This window comes from Heterodontus francisci, chromosome 3 (assembly GCF_036365525.1).
Source record: "Heterodontus francisci isolate sHetFra1 chromosome 3, sHetFra1.hap1, whole genome shotgun sequence".
Taxonomy (NCBI): domain Eukaryota; kingdom Metazoa; phylum Chordata; class Chondrichthyes; order Heterodontiformes; family Heterodontidae; genus Heterodontus; species Heterodontus francisci.
Genome location: NC_090373.1, coordinates 33,090,396 through 33,114,209, shown reverse-complemented (window position 1 = coordinate 33,114,209; position 23,814 = coordinate 33,090,396). Strand labels below are relative to the sequence as shown.

The 23,814-nt window shown below is 44.6% G+C and overlaps 1 protein-coding gene across 9 annotated transcripts; it reads right to left on the bottom strand.

The window, feature by feature from the left end:
* Positions 1-227: 227 nt before the first annotated feature.
* On the bottom strand, positions 228-13,972 carry eef1a1a (eukaryotic translation elongation factor 1 alpha 1a). Of its 9 annotated transcripts, none has more exons than XM_068021153.1 (8): positions 13,952-13,972; positions 11,009-11,190; positions 7,278-7,457; positions 6,891-7,187; positions 6,481-6,631; positions 5,577-5,833; positions 720-954; positions 228-622 (listed from the first exon to the last, which is right to left on the bottom strand). In XM_068021153.1, exons 2-8 carry the CDS (start codon positions 11,150-11,152, stop codon positions 498-500), a joined length of 1,389 nt encoding a protein of 462 aa, XP_067877254.1. In that variant the 5' UTR covers positions 11,153-11,190; positions 13,952-13,972; the 3' UTR covers positions 228-497. The 9 variants fall into 9 exon arrangements, with proteins under 9 accessions (XP_067877254.1, XP_067877235.1, XP_067877226.1 ...); XM_068021134.1 differs by lacking the exon at positions 13,952-13,972 and adding an exon at positions 12,545-12,565; XM_068021125.1 differs by lacking the exon at positions 13,952-13,972 and adding an exon at positions 12,529-12,549.
* Between the last annotated feature and the right edge of the window lie 9,842 nt (positions 13,973-23,814).

Here is a 23,814-nt window from a genome sequence, read left to right as displayed (position 1 = left end):
AGGTTTCTTGAAACTTGGAGTGCTAGATTTGTGCGAGATAAGGGTACCAAGGGATATGATGCACAAGCATGAAAACGGAGGTGACAATAGAACAGGCTCTAGCAACTGAATCGCCTACTCCTGTTCTTATGTTTCAAAATAAAAATGTGTGTATTTCCAGAAGTTATAACGTGTAAAAAAAAAAGTTCTGGAGCTAAGGTCTCAGGAAAATTGAGCAACAGATTCCATTTATGTTTAACAGCTTTAATTTCTGAGACAGAATTGCTGGTCAAGGCATTGGCTTCCATTTAAAAGTACAGCTTTTATAACTAATAACTTAAAACTGCTACAACGTAGATTAATGAAATGATCCACAATCCTTTCCTTCTGAAGTATTTACGATGCATTTTGATTAACCAGTCTTTTACTATGGAGCTTAAATGGTAAACTGTGATCATCCGCTCTAAAACTGGGCTTCCAACGGAGGAGGCTGAAGTGGCAGCTGACAGATGTAGAATTCATCTGCTTTTCTGAGCCTTTTGGGCAGACTTGGTGACTTTGCCAGCACCAGTAGCCTTCCTCTCAACAGCTTTAATGACGCCAACTGCCACAGTCTGCCTCATGTCACGAACAGCAAAACGACCTACAATGTTTAAGAGAGTACTTGTTACTTTCAAGTTAGGTGCAACAGCTGTGAGGCGAGTGAAATATCTATTCATCCAGGCTGTGGTTTTACTTACCCAGAGGTGGGTACTCAGAGAAGCTCTCAACACACATGGGCTTGCCAGGAATCATTTCAACAATGGCAGCATCCCCAGACTTCAGGGACTTGGGGTTATCTTCCAGCTTCTTTCCAGACCGACGATCAATCTTCTCCTTTAACTCAGCAAACTTGCAAGCGATGTGAGCAGTATGGCAATCCAAGACAGGAGCATAGCCAGCAGCAATCTGTCCTGGGTGGTTCAAGATGATTACCTGTAATAAGCATCAAACTGGGTTTCAAAGACACCTGTACTTGGAAATTTTGTATTGTGCAATACAAGTTTAGGACAAAAATTTCAAAAAAAGGATAAACTCACAATTATATAGCATCCCACAACCCAAGAGCGATATCAATAAAAAGAGTCGCAGATGAAGATATATCAGGGCAAATGACCAGGAGCTTTAACAGTGATGTAGTTTTAAAGGAGCATCTTAAGGGGAGAGGTAGGAGGGGCAGAAAGATTTTGGCAGGAATTGCAGAGCTTGGGGCCAAGGCAGCTGAAAGTACAGCTGCCAATGGTAGAGGGATGAAAACTGGGGACATGCAAGGGGGAAGAATTGGAAGAGTAGAGGTCCAAGGCTCATAGGGTTGGAGGAGACTACAGATATAGGGAGTGGCTAAGCTATGGAATGATTTGAAAACAAAAATAAGGATTCTAAAATGGAGATATTGTCTGACCAGGAGCCAATGTTGGTCTGCAAGAACAGGTGATGGGTGAACAGGACTTGGTGCAAATTAAGATATGGAGTTTTGAATGAGCACAGGTTTGAGGGTGGAAGATGGGAGGCTGGCGAGGACAGCTTTAGAATGATCAAGTCTAGAGTTAACAAAGGCACGGATCAGGGTTTCAGCAGCAAATGAGCTGAGACAGGGTCTGACTCAAGCAATGGTAGGAGGTGGAAGGAGACTGTCTTGGTGATCAAAGAGAAGTGGTCAAAAACTTCTTTTAATTCACTCATGGGATGTGGGCATCACTGGCTAGGCCAGCATTTATTGCCCATCCCAAATTGCCCTTCAGAAGGTTTGGACCAAGGCTGTAATGAGGTCAGGAGCTGAGTGGCCCTGGCAGAACCCAAGAGGAGTATCAGTGAGCAGGTTATTGCTGAGCAAGTGCTGCTTTATAGCACTGTTGATGACCCCTTTCATCACTTTGCTGATGATTGAGATTAGACTGATGGGACAAATCCAACCCAGCCAATTACCGCCCTGCTTTTTGTCAACAGGACATAGCTGGGCAATCTGCCACATTGCCAGGTGGATGCCAATGTTGTAGCTGTACTGGAACAGCCTGGCTAGGCACATGGCTAGTTCTAAAGCTTAAGTCTTCAGTACAATCGCCGCAATGCTGTCAGGGCCTTCAGCCATTTCTCGATATCATGTGAAGTGAATCGAAGTGGCTGAAGACTGGCATCTGCGACGCTGGGGACCTCAGCAGGAGGCAGAGATGGATCATCAACTCGATATTTCTGGCTCAAGATGGTTGCAAATGCTTCAGCCTTGTCTTTTGGACTGATGTGCTGGGCTCCCCCATCATTAAGGATGGAGATATTTATGGAGCCCCCTACTCCGCTTAGTTGTTTAATTGACCACCACCATTCACGACTGGATGTGGCAGCATTGCTCACCAGATGGTGGTGCTACAAAGCCACTCTGATGGACATTGAAGTGCCCCCACCCAGAATACATTCTGTGCCCTTGCCACCCTAAGTGTTTCTTCCAATTGGTGTTCAACATGGAAAAACACTGATTCAGCCACCAAGGTGGCGATGGTAGGTAATCAGCAGGAGGTTTCCTTGCCCATGTTTGACCTGATGCCATAAGAACTCATGGGGTCTGGAATCAATTTTGAGGACTTCATAGTGGTTTGATACAACTGAGTGGCTTGCTAGGCCATTTCAGAGGGCAGTTAAGAGTAACCACATTGCTGAGTCTGGAGTCACATGCAAGCCAGACCAGGTAAAGACAGCAGATTTCCTTCCCTAAAAGGACATTAGTGAACCAGATGGGTTTTTGACAACCCATGATAGCTTCATGGTCACCATTAGACTAGCTTTTAATTCCAGATTTCACCATCTGCCGTGGTAGGATTTGAACCCATGACCCCAGAACATTAGATGGGTTTCTAGATTACTAGTTCAGTGACATAGCTACTACACCATTGCCTCTCTAAGTCATCTCAATCAAATGCAGCATCTAGATTGTGAATGGTCTTGCTCAGATTAAGTCAGTTGCCAAAGATGGAACAATATCTTCAGTCTTCAATATTTAGCTGGAGGAAATTTCTGTTCATCCAATAATAGATGTCAGACTGACAACATGACAAATAAAAGACAGCAGAAAAGGTCCAAAGAGATGGCGGCAAGGCAGCTGAATGTCACTGGCATACAAGTTGAACCTGGTGTGCGCTCTCATCAGGTAGCATGTAGATGAGAAATAGAAGAGGAACAAGGATAGGTCCTTGGAACTCCAAAGGTTAACAACGAGAGCACAGGCCATTGCAGTTGATTCTGTGGCTATGACTCAATAGATAAAAATGGAACCAGGATAGGCCAGTTCCACCCAACTAAATGACAGTGGAGAGCAGTTGGAAGAGGATGGTACGGTCAGTTTTATCAAAGGCTGCAGACAGGTTGAGAAGGACGAGAAGGGACAGTTTGCCATGGGAGCAGTCATAAAAAATGTCATGCGACTTTGACAAGGGCCATAACGACTGTAGCAGACCAGAAACCTGATTGGAAGAATTCAAACATGGAATTGGGGGTAATTTAGAAAGCAACAAATGCATTCAAGGATTAAAAGCAAAACGAGGTTAGAGATGGAATGGTTATTTGCAAGGAGAGGTATCATAAGTAGGCTTCGAGTAGAGGAACAATGTTCCCTCTACGCTGCTCAGGTACACAGCAACTGGAAACATGCCATATAGGGAACAAACAGGCCACATACAAGCAAGGTACCCTTTAAGATGTGCATGTGTGGCAATCTTAAAAGGAACGTGCAGAGCAACAAGTTGGCTGCACACAGCATACAGGAGTCAGAGGAAACATGGTTAACAGTTGATGTAAGCTGGGAGGGGGGAGAAAGTGGAAAGGAGGAGGAGAGAGAGAAAAAAAAAGAAATTCCTAAGGAGAGGGAACTGTTAACAATATCAGCTAACATGAGAGCTAGAAAGGGAAGTTTAGTCAGCAGTTTTTTCAGAATAGGACTGAGGGAGCAGAAGGCAGGTCTCAAGAACAAGGTCAGAGAACATTGCAGGCGATACAACAGACTTAAAGACGGAGTTCAGGGCTAAGGGAGTGAGGTACACATTTGGGGAAGTTTGTCCTGATAGGGGTAGCTGAATGGATGGGCTTGATCTTTGTGATCAAAAATGTTCATAAGATCATCGCACTTACTGTTGGAAACGAGGGTGGCTTGTGAAGTGAAGCGAGGATTATCTTTGCATTCCTGGATGTTCTTTGAATAATGAACAGTTTAAACGATGGACAGCATAACCAATAATACTTTAAATGGTGTAGCCAGATCTAGCAATGGATGATTAAACCAGTTCAAAGACATTCAAATCTGTGTCTCAAACTTAAGGGAACAAAGATGAAGGAAATACAAGGGGGAAGTAGTAACAGTTTTAATGGGGACAAGAGCATCAAAAAGGTGGTTGAGAGGTGTGATGTAGTAAATTAGTAGCTGCAAGAAAGGTCATGAATTGTAGGCCACAGACTAGATAGTTGGAAATTTGCAAGTGCAGTGCAAGTGACTTGAGGGATAGTATTTCCAGGGACAGACACAAAGTCAGAAAGGGGAAGGTAAAATATGGGTATAGAGCAATGAGGAAATCATAGATTGCCTTAAGTGTTAATAACAGTGGGAGTAGCTGTGTGGGTAGGAGAGTTTACATGGAGGGAGAGATTTAGGAAGGAAAAGGCAGCAATTAACTTAGGGTAGAAGGATTGAAATCACCAAAGTTGTTCAGTGCAGAGGCTGAGAAAGGAAAGCAGAGAAGGTATGTTAAGTGAGAAACTTGGTGTGATACTTGGGTAGGCAGTACAGAACAAGAATTTTAAATTGGGTCTTTTGAAGGTAGAATGCAGAGGGGAAGGGTAAAAAGAAAAGAGAAAAAAAAACTAATAGAAAAAGGGCCCAGGTCCAGAACAGCAGCCAAAATATGCACCTGAATGGACATGGGGTAACGAAGATGTATAAGCAGTGCAGTTACATGAAATCCAGTGACTAATAGGACACAACACATGGGAAAAACTAGGTGCAAAGTCAGAAGTCTGGAATTTTCTGTAGGTTGGACGGAATCAGCAATGAACTGGAGTCTGGGTGTCAAGATAGGTGAATTAGACCAGAGCCTATTCTATGGATAGAGCATAGAATGTATATTTCCAATAGTTTACATACTTTCTGTGGTCCTACTGAAAAAGAATTGCTGATGCCTACACTGTCACATGAAGAGAATAGCCAAGAGGCCTGTTGATGGGTCCCCAGGGAATCACTTGATAAAAAAGTAGAGATAACTAGTCACCATTTCTCTATCAAAACTGACAAATAGTTTGCGAAATATTAATTTCAAAATAAACTAAGCGCAAATTGTAAGATTCAAAAATTAATTCTCAGCTGTTACTGCCAGTGTATTAAAAGCCAAAGCGAAGTCACTGTCCCAACTGCCAGTTACATTTTGAGTGACGGGATGCAACTTCTATCTTCAGCAACACCTTAATTCAAAAAAAAACTGAGAAAAAAATTTACAGCTACAATAATGAGTTCCTTTATCAGGATCAAAGGCCAGTCCCCACTGTCAATCTGGATTAAAAAGAAACAATGACAAATCACTGACTTGCGAAGTAAAGTTGGCAGCTTCCATTGGCGGATCATTCTTGCTATCCCCAGCAACATTGCCACGGCGGACATCTTTTACAGACACATTTTTGACATTGAAGCCAACATTATCACCAGGCATAGCTTCAGTCAGGGCTTCATGATGCATTTCAACAGACTTTACTTCTGTTGTCACATTAACAGGTGCAAAGGTAACTACCATTCCAGGTTTCAGAATACCAGTTTCAACACGACCCACTGGTACAGTACCAATACCTACAAAAGAAAAAAGTTCACATTCTAAAGCAATCAATATTCAAGCCTGCCAATCCAGATTAAGATCAAAGTTCAACAGCCCCACTGCTCAGATTGTTTCTGAACACTTGCAATAATGACTATACATCCAAATGCCACACTATTACTTAAGTGGTTAGACATATAATGATCGTTCAGATCACACACTATTTGTAAAAGGTACCTGTATTCCATCCCACCCTGCCCCCAATCTTACTACAATGCAAGAACTGACTGATCAGGAAGCCAGATTAATGCCATAATTATAGGTTTGCTGACCGCTTTTATTAAAGATAAACTTCTTTGACATCTAAGAACTTGGATTGGATTCGGGTTGCTATTTTAGAATCTCACAGCTGTACAATTAGATTGCAGTATGTGAAAAATGAATTTGCTTATGCTTAACATCTTATACTGTATAGAAGAAAAATGAGCAGCTCCTGATTTTAAAAATAGGATTCAAGCCTTTAATGTCAGATAGTCATTTCTGGCCACCTGTTGATAGATTTATTTTCATAAAAAAGGGAAAATCCACCATTAATTTCACTACCAAAACAAGAGATTTTATGAATATATTTTACTTTGAAGAGTCACTTGAATGTTCAAAACAGAAAACTGCCCAAACATACCACCAATTTTGTAGACATCTTGTAGAGGAAGGCGAAGGGGCTTTTCAGTTGGTCGTTGTGGTGGCAGAATAGAATCCAGAGCCTCCAGCAGAGTAACTCCATTAGCATTACCCTCCTTACGACTGATCTTCCAACCTTTGAACCAAGTCATCTATGGTAAAAAAAAAGACACCTGAATATTTTCTATTATTAGTCTAGCGAATGTTCCTTCATATTGCAGCAGATTTCACAGGAACAAACTAGCCAACATAGGTCCATGCTGGCACTTTGGAAGGGACAATCTCCTTATTTAGTATAAATACTGCCAAAGTCAGGGTGGCCATCATTGGCAGAGCTTAGGAATGCATAAGGTTTGTACAAACCAATAAGCGAGTTGCAAAAAACCGAACAGTGCCTCTGAAGCTACTTACGTTAGCACTAGCCTCCAGCATGTTGTCACCATGCCAGCCAGAGATTGGTACAAATGCTACAGTGTCTGGATTGTAACCAATTTTCTTGATGTAAGTACTGACTTCCTTGACGATCTCTTCATATCTCTTTTGGCTATATGATGGTTCAGTAGAATCCATCTTATTCACTCCAACAATAAGCTGTTTCACACCCAGAGTGTAGGCCAGCAGGGCATGCTCCCGAGTCTGGCCATTCTTAGATATGCCAGCTTCAAACTCACCAACACCAGCTGCAACAATCAGCACAGCACAGTCAGCCTGTAAATAAAAGTAAAGATTAATTTATTCACTTGTCAGGATTTTTCATAAAATGCTACCTTGACAACTCTTGACTTGGCATATACCCACCTGAGAAGTACCAGTAATCATGTTCTTAATGAAATCTCTGTGCCCAGGAGCATCAATAATGGTAATATAATACTTGCTGGTTTCAAATTTCCAGAGAGAAATATCAATCGTAATACCACGTTCTCGTTCAGCCTTCAACTTGTCCAATACCCAAGCATACTTGAAGGAACCCTTGCCCATCTACAAGAATAAAATGCAATTAATTGTGCAACACCAGAGCTGCTGCAAGCCAATACAGAATGCTGAAATTATGAGGATGTAATTCCAGCAGAGTTCTGTTAAAGGAAAACACGCTCTGAAGACAAAATTTTAAAGCAAGTCTTATTCATGCAGATCAATGCTGTACATTAACCACTAGTAGATTTCTACATCAGCACTTGTCACAATATTTCATGTGCTGAAGCCACATTAGCAGTTTTCCTCAAAAATCACCAGACCACAAAGCCAAGCATTTTCTGCATTGGTGACACTAAAACACCCTCCTCCCCTGTTCCCTTTCTGCAGGATGCAAGAGTAGATGTGAGAAGATCCTGTGTATACTTCTCCTCCAATGACACTTCTAGCTGTTGGGAAATAGTATTGCTTACTTATTTTTTTCCTCTATCTCACCAGGTAGAAAGATATTGTTTAACAGTTCCTGCCAGTAATAGCTATGGTTAAAAGAAAATAAGTTTTGTGGGGATGTAATTGATGGTTCCAATGGTTATGTAGAGGATTTTGCATCTGGAGACATCAGTCCAAATACCATCAGGGCATTGGTGGTGTATCCAGGTCATGATGCACAGGGCTACTGCAGATACTGTTTTCTCTCTTGGAGGAAGCAGTCAGCTTTCAAAGAATCATGGGAATGCCACAGTTCTTGTTCACATGCCCCTTTGGAGGAAGGCGCTCCAGAAACAAAGTTCAGATGATGTACTGGTGTCCAAAGAAGATGCATTTTTGGTGAGGGAGGGGGCGTTAAGCAAGAGAAGCAGAGAGCTGCAATTATGCATTCCAACTGCAGATGCCAGTTTTGCCTGCTACTTGATTGATCTGAAATGGTTTTCTTTCACAAGGAATGAAATAATTGATTTGAATGTGAAGCAATTTAAGACTGCACTTAGAATTGAATAATCCTATTTCCATATTCAATTCATATACAAACACTGAGTTACAAACTTCCTGGTGAGTGCTGCAAATGGCTGCATTCAGTTTGCAAAATCTAGCTAACAGTAGTTTAAAGTTGTGTATATGCCACTTGCAGCTTGGGTGGAACTTTGACAGCTGTCAGCTTGATAACACAAATGAGAACCAGGTTGAATATAGAATGGAGGGCAAGTGAAAAAAGTAAGAGCTGCAAAGATGGTATGAGAAGAGTCAGGCAGCCAACATAAAAGGGAATCCAAAAGTCTTCTATAGGCATATCAATAGTAAAAGGTTTGAAGAGTTTTTTTGATGAGGGTAATGCAGTTGATGTGGTGTACATGGACTTCCAAAAGGCATCCGATAAAGTACCACATAATAGGCTCATTGTCAAAGTTGAAGGCCATGCATCAAAAAGGACAGTAACAGCATGGGTACAAAGTTGGCTGAGCAACAGAAAATAGTAGTGCTTTTTTTTTGGACTGGAAGACTACACGCAGTGGGGTTCCCCAGGGGTCTGTGTTAGGATCACTGCTTTTCTTGATCTATATTAATGACCCAGACTTGGGTGTAAAAGGCAAAATTTCAAAATTTGCAGAGACTGACAAAACTTGGAAGCATTGTGAACTGTGGAAGTGGACAGTGATAGATTTCATGAGGACACAGACATGCTGTTGGAATGGGTGGACATGTGGTAGATGAAATTTAATGCAGGCATGTGTGAATCAATACATTTTGGTAGGAAAAATGAGAAGCAACATAATATAAAGGATACCGTTCTAAAGGGGGTACAGGGGCAGAAGGACCTGGGGGTACACAAATTTTTGAAGGTGGCAGAGCAGACTGAGGTGGTGGTTAATCAGACACATTCTGGGAATTGCATTATAGGAAGGATGACATCTATCATCCCTGGTATCAATTACGTGGATAGACTGGCAAAGCTGGTACTGTCCTCCTAAGAGGAGATTTGATAGTGGTGTTTAAAATCATGTGGGGTCTAGATAGAGTAGGCAGAAAGATAGAAAACCAGAGGACACCTACTTGAAGTGATTGGCAGAAGAACCAGAGATGACTACGAGCTATTTTTTTTAAATAACGCAGCAGGTGGTTCGGATCTGGAATGCACTGCCTGAGTGTAGTGGAGGCAGATTCAATTGTGGCTTTCAGAAGGGAATTAGGTAATTATGTGAAGGGGAAAAAATTGCAGGGCTACAGGAAAAGGGCAGGGGGTCTGACTAGGCGAGTTAATCTTGCCCGTAGTGTCCGTGTCGGCACTCTGCCGAATGGCCTCCTTTGGTGCTGTAACCATTCTATGATTCTTTGCAGTTTAAGGTATTAGGTACATGGGCTGAACACAAATTGAGATCCAAATGATAAATGCACATCAAACAATTTGTGTACTTTTGAATTCTGTATTCCAGATCAGCCTTAGGCTGACAAGTGATGTGAATCTTGTAATAAAAATTCAGCCTTACCAAGACAATTAAAATTGACGGTCACTTTTTCTTTCAAACTGCTTTCAGTCATTTTCAAAGTAGCTGCACACCCAGGTCATTTCCTCAGGAGCAGATGGCACACTACAACATCTACTGTTGCATTTGACCCGAGACAGCATAAATGTTTCAGGGACCAGTCTGAAGGTGCTATCTACAGCATTAAAAATGCCAAGGTGTGCTAAGTAATTGAAGAAAATTGGCAATAAAATGCTTTCCAAATTTTCCAATGTCCAAACAGGGTAGCTCTCCTAATTTTCAGGTTTGCTCATCTACAATTTAAAAGACTAAAAGTAATCTCAACACATTACCATGTCAACCAATGATGCACCCAGCCTGCCCCCCACACCACACCTACAATGCAACTATGACCCGATGTACAAACTACTCCAGGATTTTCTATTCGGACACTTCTTTAGGAGAAAGCAAATAAATGAACAAACAGGACAACCATAGTAACATGCTGATGTAAGGATCCTGGTAATTCAATGCTCCAACCATGCAAAACCAATAAGCAATTTAACCCTTTGAGCACTCTAGCATTTCTAAAAAAACAATTTTTAACTTGAATATACGTCTCATTCTAGGTTATGACTTCTTAGTCAGAGGAATTTTGATCGTATTCCAACAATATCTATTTTGAAGGCCACAGGATAAATCTTTGTACTCAAAGGATTATTTTTTTTTCCCCACCCGAAAGCCAGAAAATCCTGTACCACATTGTGATATATTTACTGCTTGTTGTATAATAAAGCTTAGCAGAAATGAATGGAGAAAAGGAGATAGGTAAATGCAAATCCTGCTGACTCTATAGATGCAACATCTTGGATTCTCTTCAGAATTTAGCCTACCATTCACTTTGGTAGCTTCATTCTCATTTTTCAAGAGCTTGGTCCACAAAAACAGAATAGTAACTTCGTGTCTAGTTGCAGTGATGGATACAACTGAAGTGGGAGGGTTGAAAAGAGAATTTCATTACGATGCAGTTTATTCAGTATCCTACATGGCATTTACAACATTCAGTCATGATCATCGGGTCTTTAATTACAGAACTATATAAGGCAACTTTCCAGCTATAAACATTATCCACAGAAAGTTGATCTTCCTCATTCTCACCTCAGCAGCTTCTTTCTCAAACTTCTCGATGGTTCTCTTGTCAATGCCACCACATTTGTAGATCAAGTGCCCAGTGGTGGTGGACTTGCCAGAGTCTACATGTCCAATCACAACAATGTTGATGTGGACCTTTTCCTTACCCATTGCTTTTGCTGGAGAATGCCGCCAAAGTCCTAATCAGCCTAAGGAGCAAGGGATGGAGCATAATTGATCAACGAGGGAAAAGAAAAGCGAATCAAGAGTTAAAGATGCCAAAACTCAATGCAGACCCCACCCTTCAACTTCTCGGATTCAGTGTATTAATTCTAACAGTCCCATTACTACTACAAAAGACAAATGATTTTCTGATCGTTTACATATTTGAGATGCCCCCCTGCCTCCCCCTCGAACCCCTTCCCGTCTGCCCCAATTTTTAATATATGTATTTCTATAACAATTTCTCCTGGTTTGCAACTTTGATGAAGATATCCCCTGCCTCCACACCGCCCTCTCTAACGCCCCCACATCCTTCCCACCACGCCATGTTACCAGCCTCCATTTTGACTGATAATAACCGCACGTCCCGGGGTCGAACGCACCGGCCATTTTCTCACGAACAACCTGAAAACGAACCTGGCCCCGGCCCCTCTCCCGTCAATACCGGGGCAAACAGCACACATTTTATTATTCATTTCACAATAACGGCATTTCAACAGCATAAATCTCAGGGAAACAGCCACACAATAAAAACGCGCGCACACAACCGTCACCAATCTGTCAGCGCACTCTGGTTTTATTCTAATGATACCACAGTGTGGATGGACGATGCGGAACAACTTCAAGCCGCCGAGTAACCAGGGGAACAGGGAAAACGGGTGCAGAGCCACGGTCACCGGAGCAATCAGGCCGCCTCGCCGACTGAATAATCCACCAGGGAGTCGGTGATACGTTTAACAGAGTCGGCCCGCATCACCCCTCAGTCCTTCACACCTTCAACACCCCGCCCTCCTCCCTGGGCTCCACAACATCCACCTTTTTCTTTTCTATTTCACCTCCCTCTTAATAACGGCGATGGGGACTTCAGCGTCGAGCAAGTGCCCGCCCGGTACCCACCTGTTCCACACGCGCTCGGGAGACAAGCGGAAAGCGCCTGCGTCACAGCTATTAATAGCTATAGGGGGTCCGCCAATTGACGTCAATTATACCCCCCCCTCACCCCAACATCCCCTTCCCTCACTCGCGTCCGGCTCGCGCCCCACCCCCAACCACCCATCCTCACCGGGCGCGCCCCCCGAACATCCCACCCCCACCCATCCTCACCGGGCGCGCCCCCGAACATCCCACCCCCACCGATCCTCACCGGGCGCGCCCCCCGAACATCCCCCACCCACCCACCCATCCTCACCGGGTGCAACCCCGAACATCCCTCCCTCGCCGGGCGCGCCCCCGAACGCCCCCTATCCTTCCTCACCGGCGCACCCCCAAATTATCTCCATCTCATCCACACCCGGCGCTCCCCGCGAACAGCCCTCTTCACTAACCCGAGACCCCGATCACCTGCTAATGTTCTACCCGCCCCCTCCTCACCGGCACGTTCCCTGGTCCCGCCCACTCCTCACTGGCACGTTCCCTGGTCCCGCCCACTCCTCACTGGCACGTTCCCAGGCCCCGCCCCCCTCCTCACCGGCACGTTCCCAGGCCCCGCCCCCCTCCTCACCGGCACGTTCCCAGGCCCCGCCCCCCTCCTCACCGGCACGTTCCCCTGCCCCGCCCCCTCCTCACCGGCACGTTCCCAGGCCCCGCCCCCCTCCTCACCGGCACGTTCCCAGGCCCCGCCCCCCTCCTCACCGGCACGTTCCCAGGCCCCGCCCCCCTCCTCACCGGCACGTTCCCAGGCCCCGCCCCCCTCCTCACCGGCACGTTCCCCTGCCCCGCCCCCCTCCTCACCGGCACCGTCCACTCCTCACCGGCACGTTCCCCGGTCCCGCCCACTCCTCACCGGCACGTTCCCCTGCCCTGCCCCCCTCCTCACCGGCACGTTCCCAGGCCCCGCCCCCCTCCTCACCGGCACGTTCCCCTGCCCCGCCCCCCTCCTCACCGGCACGTTCCCAGGCCCCGCCCCCCTCCTCACCGGCACGTTCCCCTGCCCCGCCCCCCTCCTCACCGGCACCGTCCACTCCTCACCGGCACGTTCCCCGGTCCCGCCCACTCCTCACCGGCACGTTCCCAGGCCCCGCCCCCCTCCTCACCGGCACGTTCCCCTGCCCCGCCCCCCTCCTCACCGGCACCGTCCACTCCTCACCGGCACGTTCCCCGGTCCCGCCCACTCCTCACCGGCACGTTCCCCTGCCCCGCCCCCCTCCTCACCGGCACGTTCCCAGGCCCCGCCCCCCTCCTCACCGGCACGTTCCCAGGCCCCGCCCCCCTCCTCACCGGCACGTTCCCAGGCCCCGCCCCCCTCCTCACCGGCACGTTCCCAGGCCCCGCCCCCCTCCTCACCGGCACGTTCCCAGGCCCCGCCCCCTCCTCACCGGCACGTTCCCCTGCTCCGCCCCCCTCCTCACCGGCACCGTCCACTCCTCACCGGCACGTTCCCCGGTCCCGCCCACTCCTCACCGGCACGTTCCCCGGTCCCGCCCACTCCTCACCGGCACGTTCCCCGGTCCCGCCCACTCCTCACCGGCACGTTCCCCGGTCCCGCCCACTCCTCACCGGCACATTCCCAGGCCCCGCCCCCTCCTCACCGGCACGTTCCCCTGCCCCGCCCCCCTCCTCCGGCACGTTCCCCGGTCCCGCCCACTCCTCACCGGCACGTTCCCCGGTCCCGCCCACTCCTCACCGGCACGTTCCCCGGTCCCGCCCACTCCTCACCGGCACGTTCCCCGGTCCCGCCCACTCCTCACCGGCACGCCCTTTCCCCGGACCCTCCTCTCCGGCACGCCCCTGCGACGCCCCCCTCCTTACCGGTGCCCTGCCCGGCCCAGCTCCCTCTTCACCTACTCGCTCCCTGGCCCCGCCCCTCCTCACGGTCCTCGCCCCCTCCTCACGGTCCTGCTCCCCGGCCCCGCCTCTTCCTCACCGGCAGGTGTTGCGACATCTGAAATATTCCTGAGGAGAGTAATCGGTCTGGTTCTGTTATTTTTTTTTAAATTATAAGAGTTCCCGTTCACTCTTTTGGTAACAAATTTGCTGCATCAACAACCGCGCTGAATTCGTTATTCAGACAGCAACTGGGGGAAACGGGCAGAGGGCGGTAAAGAGATGAGGTAGGTGGGGGTTGAGGGGGAAATATGCTGGGTGTGAGGTGGGTGCTGTGTGTGGGAATGATGGGGGTGTCGGGTGCAGATCGGATGGGATGGTGAAACAGTTTTCTCACCCATTATAGCTTCAGAGCACTTAAAGCAATTTCCTTCATTTTACCCAGTTGAAAGAAAGAATATAAGAACTGAGTGAAATGTCCTGAGCTTTTAAACTGTAAATTACCTTATGGAATACTGGAGGCTATGTTAGAGGTTTGGGGTCATAACAACTCAGGCCCACGGCTGCTCTTAAATTCATTCCATGCTCATGTTAATTACCGCTGCTGCTGAATCACAACACAAGAAGGCAAGTTGCCATTTGCCGTAACTTTCAGAAAATTGGCCCTTTTTTTAAAAAAGGCAAAAAATAACTATACGGTTTGGCAGACGTGCCACATTTCAAACCATGTGTTTTTTTTAACCAAACTTGTTTAATTTATATATATTTAGTAATGAGGCTGCTATACTCTCAGCACTACATGAACTGCTTTGCCTGTGCTGGGACATGCGCGATGCCAATATCATCACCCTCTATAAAAAACAAAGGTGACTGCGACAACTACCGTGGAATCTCCCTGCTCAGCATAGTGGGGAAAGTCTTTGCTCGAGTCGTTTTAAACAGGCTCCAGAAGCTGGCCGAGCGCGTCTACCCTGAGGCACAGTGTGGCTTTCGTGCAGAGAAATCGACCATTGACATGCTGTTCTCCCTTCGTCAGATACAGGAGAAATGACGCGAACAGCAGATGCCCCTCTACATTGCTTTCATTGATCTCACCAAAGCCTTTGACCTCGTCAGCAGACGTGGTCTCTTCAGACTACTAGAAAAGATTGGATGTCCACCAAAGCTACTAAGAATCATCACCTCATTCCACGACAATATGAAAGGCACAATTCACCATAGCGGCACCTCATCAGACCCCTTTCCTATCCTGAGTGGCATGAAACAGGGCTGTGTTCTCGCACCCACACATTTTGGGATTTTTTTCTCCCTGCTTCTCTCATAGGCGTTCAAGTCTTCAGAAGAAGGAATTTTCCTCCACACAAGATCAGGTGGCAGGTTGTTCAACCTTGCCTGTCTAAGAGCGAAGTCCAAAGTACAGAAAGTCCTCATCAGGGAACTCCTCTTTGCTGATGATGCTGCTTTAACATCTCACACTGGAGAGTGCCTGCAGAGTCTCATCGACAGGTTTGCAGCTGCCTGCAACGAATTTGGCCTAACCATCAGCCTCAAGAAAACGAACATCATGGGACAGGACATCAGAAATGCTCCATCCATCAATATTGGCGACCACGCTCTGGAAGTGGTTCAAGAGTTCACCTACCTAGGCTCAACTATCACCAGTAACCTGTCTCTAGATGCAGAAATTAACAAGCGCATGGGAAAGGCTTCCACTGCTATGTCCAGACTGGTCAAGAGAGTGTGGGAAAATGGCGCACTGACACAGAACACAAAAGTTCGAGTGTATCAGGCCTGTGTCCTCAGTACCTTGCTCTATGGCAGAGAGGCCTGGACAACGTATGTCAGCCAAGAGCGACGTCTCAATTCATTCCATCTTCGCTGCCTCCGGAGAATCCTTGGCATCAGGTGGCAGGACCGTATCTCCAACACAGAAGTCCTTGAGGCGGCCAACATCCCCAGCTTATACACTACTGAGTCAGCGGCGCTTGAGATGGCTTGGCCATGTGAGCCGCATGGAAGATGGCAGGATCCCCAAAGACACATTGTACAGCGAGCTCGCCACTGGTATCAAACCCACCGGCCGACCATGTCTCCGCTTTAAAGACGTCTGCAAATGCGACATGAAGTCCTGTGACATTGATCACAAGTCATGGGAGTCAGTTGCCAGCGTTCGCCAGAGCTGGCGGGCAGCCATAAAGGCGGGGCTAAAGCGTGGCGAGTCGAAGAGACTTAGTGGTTGGCAGGAAAAAAGACAAAAGCGCAAGCCCCGACAACCAATTTTATCTGCAGCACCTGTGGAAGAGCCTGTCACTCTAGAATTGGCCTTTATAGCCACTCCAGGCATTGCTCCACTGACCACCTCCAGGCGCTTACCCATTGTCTCTCGAGATAAGGAGGCCAAAGAAAGAAAGATCTGCCATACTGCTCTCTGCCCCTATTTCCCCCATGAGATTAGATACTGGGATAAAGTGAGTACAACATGAATAACCCCACCAAAGGTAGCCAGAAAGTTTAAAAAGTTACAGCCTGGAAGCAGTGGAGCACAATTTTATTTTGCCCAGTAATATACCCAATATGTTAAATGGTGAATTGTTCATCTAGCGTCAACAGAATAGATCAACTATGTTTGTACAGGCGGATTGAAAATACCAGTACAACTTTGTACTGCTGCACTTGTCAGGAAAGTCTCACCATTTAGCATTGTCATTAGGCGTAAAGCTATGCTGCAATTTGACTGAACATGGGAAAACCTTCCCCAAGTGGACATGAGAATTGCTGGTTCTTTCCTGATTCTGTAGGTTTAAAAATAATCAATTTTTTTCTTCCAATTCTGAAGGCAGAAATGGTCTAAGTCATAGTCATTCACAGCATAGAATGAAGCCATTTGGCCCATCGAGTCTATGCCAACTCTCCACGGAGCCATCCAGTCAGTCCCACTACCCCGCTTGATCCACATAGCCCTGCAGTTTATTTCTTTTTGAAATCATTGATTGTCTGTGCTTCCACCACCATTGTGGATGGATAGTTCCAGGTCATTATCGCTCACTGCGTTTAAAAAAAAAAGTTCCTCCTCGCATTACCCCTGTATCACTTGCCAAAAATCTTAAATCTGTGTCCCCTAGTCCTTGTACCATCAGTTAATGGGAACAGTTTTTCCTGTCTAACTTATCTAGCCTGTCATAAACTTGTATCAAATGTCCCCTCAATCTCCTTTGCTGCTCCTTGCCTTGTAACTAAAATCCCCCATCCCTGGAAACATTCTGATAAATCTCATCAGCACCTTCTGAAGGACCCTCAAATCTTTCCTAAAATGCAGTGGTTAATGCAGATGAATATTAGTACTACTATAGTTGGTAAACTTCATTATGACACAAGGAGGTAAACTGGTTGCAATTGGTTTTAAAGCTCTTGTACTGCATATTTAAGTAAATAGGCTTTTAAAATTGATGGGTAGTTTTAATATTTATTTGCCAAAGTAGGGCATCCTTACAACCCCTGCAGTTCGTCTGAATTGGGGTGATTAGGTTGTGAGATTGAGTACAGTGTGGTACCCAGGAAGGGAGTGGGGGAGGAACTATCTAGCTGTAATGCTTTGCGTTGGCTTAGTTTCAGAAGGGTGAAAATGGCATTAGGACAAGGCAGCATTTCTCAAGGTTACTAAAATGCAGATTAGATAAGTGAAGTTACAGGCACACTTGATAATAGTGCCCTCTTATGAGGCAGGTCAGTGACTTGCAGTGCCCAAGTCATAGAGTCCTTTACGGCACAAAAGGAGGCTGTTCGGCCCATCTAGTCTATGCCAGCTCTCTGCTTATGGGACGCAGATTGAAGATTTGGGCAAGAGATGCAGGGGCAATATGAGGAAGAATATTTTTACACAATGAGTGGTAAAGACCTGGATCTCACTTTACATATCGGTGGTGGAAGCAGAGACAAGCAATGATTTCGAAAGGTAATTGGATGGGCACTTGAAGGAAATAAACTTGCAGGGCTACGGGGAAAGTGATCATTTTTTGAAAATAAACACACAAAATTATTATAGCTCTGCATTCATAGACCAGAAAAGCATGCCAGCTTCTGTGTTACCTTAGGAACAAATAAAGTAACAGGTACAACAATGACTGTTGTGCTTCTACATAAATGTGCTTGCACAGTAGGAGCTTAGCAGCAGGAAGAGGCCATTTAGGTTCTCAAGTTAACCACCATTCAGTGAGATCATGGCTGATCTGTGACCTAAATGCATGTACCTGCCTTTGTCCAATATCCCTTAATACCTTGGGCTAATAAATATCTCAGTTTTAAAATTAACAATTGATCCAGCATCATTTGCCATTTGCAGAAGAGAGTTTCAAACTTCTACCACCCTTTTTGTGAAGAAAAAATGTTTCTTAATTTCACTCCTGAAAGGTCTGGCTGTAACTTTTAGACTATGCCTCCTGAGTCCTGGACTCCCCAACTAGCAGAAATAGTTTCTCCCAATCTACACTGTCTGTTCCCCTTAACTTGAAAACTTTGCTCAAGTGACACCTTTAACCTTCTAAATTCCAAGGAATATAACCCTAGTTTGTTTAATCTCTCCTCATAGCTTAACTCTTGGAGTCTAGGTATCATTCTAGTATTTGGGGCGGCACAGTGGCGCAGTGGTTAGCACCGCAGCCTCACAGCTCCAGCGACCCGGGTTCAATTCTGGGTACTGCCTGTGTGGAGTTTGCAAGTTCTCCATGTGTCTGCGTGGGTTTCTTCTGCGTGCTCCGGTTTCCCCCCACAGCCAAAGACTTGCAGGTTGATAGGTTAATTGGCCATTATAAATTGCCCCTAGTATAGGTAGGGAAATATAGGGACAGGTGGGGATGTGGTAGGAATATGGGATTAGTGTAGGATTAGTATAAATGGGTGGTTGATCATCGGCACAGACTCGGTGGGCCGAAGGGCCTGTTTCGGTGCTGTATCTCTAAACTAAACTAAAAAACTAAATCTACACTGCACTTCCTCCAAGGCCAATATCAGTTTAAGGGCTCGCATTGCTTCTAACCACCTTTTTCCAAAAGTAATTGTAAAAGTTTTCTGTGTTGATTTTGTTATTTCTTGCAAGCTTCATTTCATATTCCCTTTTTATAGCTCACTAAAGCTTTTGGGAAATTAATTTCAAAATAATTAATGACATGGACTAGGGAATGGTCACAGAATATCTGAGGGTTGGAGGCATACCATCTAACCCACTTGGTTGGCCAAGAAATGCTCCCAGAGTAGCAGGGAGTGGCTACAGGAAATCGATAGGCTGGGAATAGTTGTCTACTCGCCTTCATGAACTGTTAGGAAATAATGTCTGTCGAACAAGGAGATGGAGCTGGGGACTAGATATTATACAGAAGAAAAATACAACCAAATAAAGTGGATGTAGTGAGCTATGTCCTTGCATTTTAATAATCAGAATAGCCTTCTGGACTTTTCTAATATAATAAAAGCAAAATACTGCAGATGCTGGGAATCTGAAATGAAAACAAAGTGCTGGAAATACTCAGCAGGTCTGGCAGCATCTGTGGAGAGAGAAACAGAGTTAACGTTTCAGGTTTGTGACCTTTCATCAGAACTGGACTTTTCATTTTTTTGTATGTGAGTGTTTTGATAGACTTTGCATTTTATTACACTTGATAAATTTTACCCATTTTAATGAAGGGTTTTCAGCATAGAAAATAATAAAAACATTTTCTCACTTGTGTTCAAGAAAGTCAGCTTTTTTTTTCAACAATAAGCTTAGTCTCTAAACCTCTTAGACTTTTGAAGGAAACTGTAGCAGGTAGAAAATCAATTCTCTGGAGTCCAGGCTGATTATTTCAAAAAATAAAATAAAAGCAAGATACTGCAGATACTGGAAATCTGAAATAAAAACAGAACATGCTGGAAATACTCAGAAGTCAGGATGAAAGGTCACGGACCTGAAACGTTAACTCTGTTTCTCTCTCCTCACATGCTGCTAGACCCGCTGAGTATTTCCAGCACTTTCTGATTATTTTTAAAACAAGAATGTGTGTCGTCACAATGACTTGATTCTCATCACACCACAATTTATTCTGCCTCATAGCTCTTTATTCAAATGATAGTATTGACAATTCAAACTATTGACTTTGATTGCTTTTGAATTGTTGTGCTCATCAAAATTGGGAACTGTTAATTCTAAGGAATGGGACACCAATCTTCTTCTGTTCCCCAACTATGTGCCTGAAATCAATGGCAAAAGAGCATCTCCTCCTGCACCAATGTGACATTTTCCCATTTCCCCCACTAACCACCAGTCTTCAAAATACTGCTCCTCTGTGTTACCAGGCAGTCACAAAGGTGTTCGCTGCTCTTCTTGACTTGGAACCATAGGGATATTGTATTCAGAATCTTGGATTAAAAAAATACTTACGAGGAATGAAAGTAATTTAACTCTTTCAAAAAAGAGACATGTTTTTTCTCTCCCCAGTTTTCTCCCATCCTCCCCTGATGACATCAGTTCATGTTATCGCTCTCCAAGGAAGCTGGCAGCTAATACGTTAACCAAGTGCTGTCGCTATACAAATTGGCAGTCTACTCCACTTTGGAAAGCATCACAACTCAATGGCCCTGTACGCATGCAGTGTCCACAGAAGCTACAGTATAGCTGAAGTAGATGTCCTGGGTAATTTATTTCTTCCGAGCCCATAGATGCTGAAACCAATGGTGCTGCTTCCCCAATGAAAATGAACTAACTCAGCAAAGCCTAGGGATTGAATCTGGAACATTCCTGGCCTCTGGCTCAGTCCCATACTAGGCATTGCACTTGGCAGATAACATGTTAGTTGTCAAAGTAATTGTATACATCAGATCTGTGCTGGAGAATTAATAATTTGTGCGGAAGATTTTTTTGAAGGATGACAAACTTTTATTGTTAGGGGCACAGTTTTTTTTAAAACTGTACATGAATGCATATCCTAATCCAATATATGCATGAAGATTAAAAATAAGATCAATACATATATATACATATAAAATAAATTTTCCAAGATTGTATGCAATAAAATTAGGTGTATTTTCCTTTATTGAATGGGTCCAGATGTTTCTGGTCTGAGCAAGCCAAAAACATGAAGAAACTACTCCTGTTGAATGATAAATCATAATGGTAACACAATGACTAAACCGCTTGTTACTGTCCCATTTATTAAAAATCAAGCTTCGATTCATTATGAATTATTCTCAACACTAAATAGGTAAGCCCTCCACCTTGAAGCTCTGCTGCATCAGCAGTCTTTTCCAGTGAGAATTTGGCTTCAACAAACTAGATTCGATTCCTGATCTGTGCTGAGTTAACAGATTATGGGCAGGTGGCCTAATGAATTAGGAAAGGAAAAGTTAGCAAGATTCTTTTCTGGTTACAAACTGACAGCTGGTGCTGGAAATGTACATATATGAACAGGATCAGACTTCGCTGTAGTGTGCTCCATATCTCTCTGTTCATTGTTGGTGCTCATCAGAATTGAACCCAGAAATGAGTTGGTGCCTTCTGGAGGGGAGAACTTTGGAGATAAATGACAAAATAACTGGCAGAAATAATAAGAAATTAATTGTTACTGTTGGCCCATCAGAAACAGGATCTACTATACATTCTCAAGGCACTAGCTCTGATTTACATCAAATACTAAACCCTAGCAGTCCTATTAAAGATTCAGTAAGTCTGATTGAATAGTTATTTCCATAAGGTTTTTGATTTAATTCAATAACTTATTATCTTTAGCACTGTTATTCCTGTCAATTTGTTTATCCAGAAAGACACCAAGCAGCAATTCAAATATTAAAAAGGTACACTTCTTCAAAGTTGCTTATTTATAAAACCACTTCCTTCTTCAGTTTACACTCTGGTAGTGAAAGTTAAGACCTCACAGGAGAACTTGAATCCTCATTGGACACCAATAACAGAAGTTATTCCTGGATTTTTTGATCATAAGATTCTCAGATCATAACATTAATAAGAATGCATCTATTTGCATGAAGTAGCATTTATCACACATTTATCAATGCAAACTTTATTGGACAAAGAACAGTCTTAAAAGCCTTGGGAAGAGTTAATCAATCCCTGAACTCCACCATTCACAGAATGCCCATCCTGAGTTGTTGTAGGACTGGCCAAAACTGTTCGTCAATTGAAATGTTGGAGTGGGAGGGAAAGGATCCTGTTGTCGTGGTCCACGTAGGTACCAACAACATAGGTAGGACTAGGAAAGAGGTTCTGCTGAGGGACTATGAGCAGCTGGGGCTAAATTAAAAAGCAGAACCACAAAGGTAATAATCTCCGGATTACTAACTGAGCCACGTGCAAATTGGTATAGGGTAAATAAGATTAGAGAGGGAAATGCGTGGCTCAAAGATTGGTGTGGGAGAAATGGGTTCCGATTCATGGTGTTCTTGTACATGAAACACAAAAAGTTAGCATGCAGGTGTAGCAAGTAATTAGGAAGGCAAACGGAATTTTGGTCTTTATTTCTAGGGGGTTAGAGTTTAAGAATAGGGAAGTCTTGTTACAAGTGTACAGGGTGTTGGTGAGGCCACAGCTGGAGTACTGTGTACAGTTTTGGTCCCCGTATTTATGGAAGGATATACTAGCATTGGAGGCAGATCAGAAAAGGTTCACTAGGCTGATTCCTGGGATGAAGGGGTTGTCTTATCAAGAATGGCTAAACAGGTTAGGCCTTTATTCATTGGAGTTTAGGAAGAATGAGAGGTGATCTTATTGAAACATAGATTTTAAGGGGGCTTGACAGGGTAGGTGTTGAGAATATGTTTCCACTGGTGGGGGAATCTTGAACTGGGGGCATAATTACAGAATAAGGGGGCACACATTTAAAACTGAGATGCGAAGGAATTTCTTCTCTCAGAGGGTGGTGAATCTCTGGAATTCTCTGCCTTAGAGAGTTGTGGAAGCTAGGTCACTAAATGTATTTAAGGAGGAGGTAGATAGATTTTTGAAATCTTGGGGAGTTGAGGGTTAGGCGGAGCTGGCCAGAAATAGGAGTTGAGGCCTGGGACAGATCAGCTATGATCTTATTGAATGGCCGGGCAGGCTTGAGGGGCTGAATGGCCTCCTCCTGCTCCTATTTCTTATGTTCTTATGTTGCCAATGACAAAATCAAGGACATTTTTAACCAGCTATAGCGAACATGCTGCTCTTATGTTAGAGTTGAAGATGCTGATGTATAACAAAAAAACTTGGTTAATCTGAGCTATTTCTTTCAATTAAGTAATGAATAGATAGACACATGCAACACGATATTGTTGCGATAACAGCAACTTGGCTTAAAGAGGGGCAAGAATGACAGCTCAACATCCCTGGATATAGAGTTTTCAGCCGTGATAGAGAGGGAGATAAAAAAGGAGGGGATATTCGTAAAGGAATCAATAACAGCTTTGAGGAGGGATGATATGCTAAATGAATTATCAAACGAGGCCATATGGGTGGAGTTCAGAAATAAAAAGGGAGGAAGCTACATTATTGGGAGTGTACTATAGACCTCCAAATAGTGAGAGGGAGATTGAAGAACAAATATGTAGGCAGATTTCTGAATGCAAAAACTTTAGGGCAATAATAGTTGAGGATTTCAACTACCCCAATATCAACTGTGATACAAATAGAGTGAAGGGTACAGAGCGGACAAAATTTTTGAACTGCGTTCAAGAGAACTTTTTAGCCAGCACGTAACAAGCCCAAGAGAGAGGGCACAATTCTAGATTTAGTCTTTGGTAATGAAGCTGGCAAGTGGATGAAGTAACAATGAGTGACCATTTTGGAGATAGTGACCATAATACAGTTAGTTTTAGTATAATCATGGAAAAGG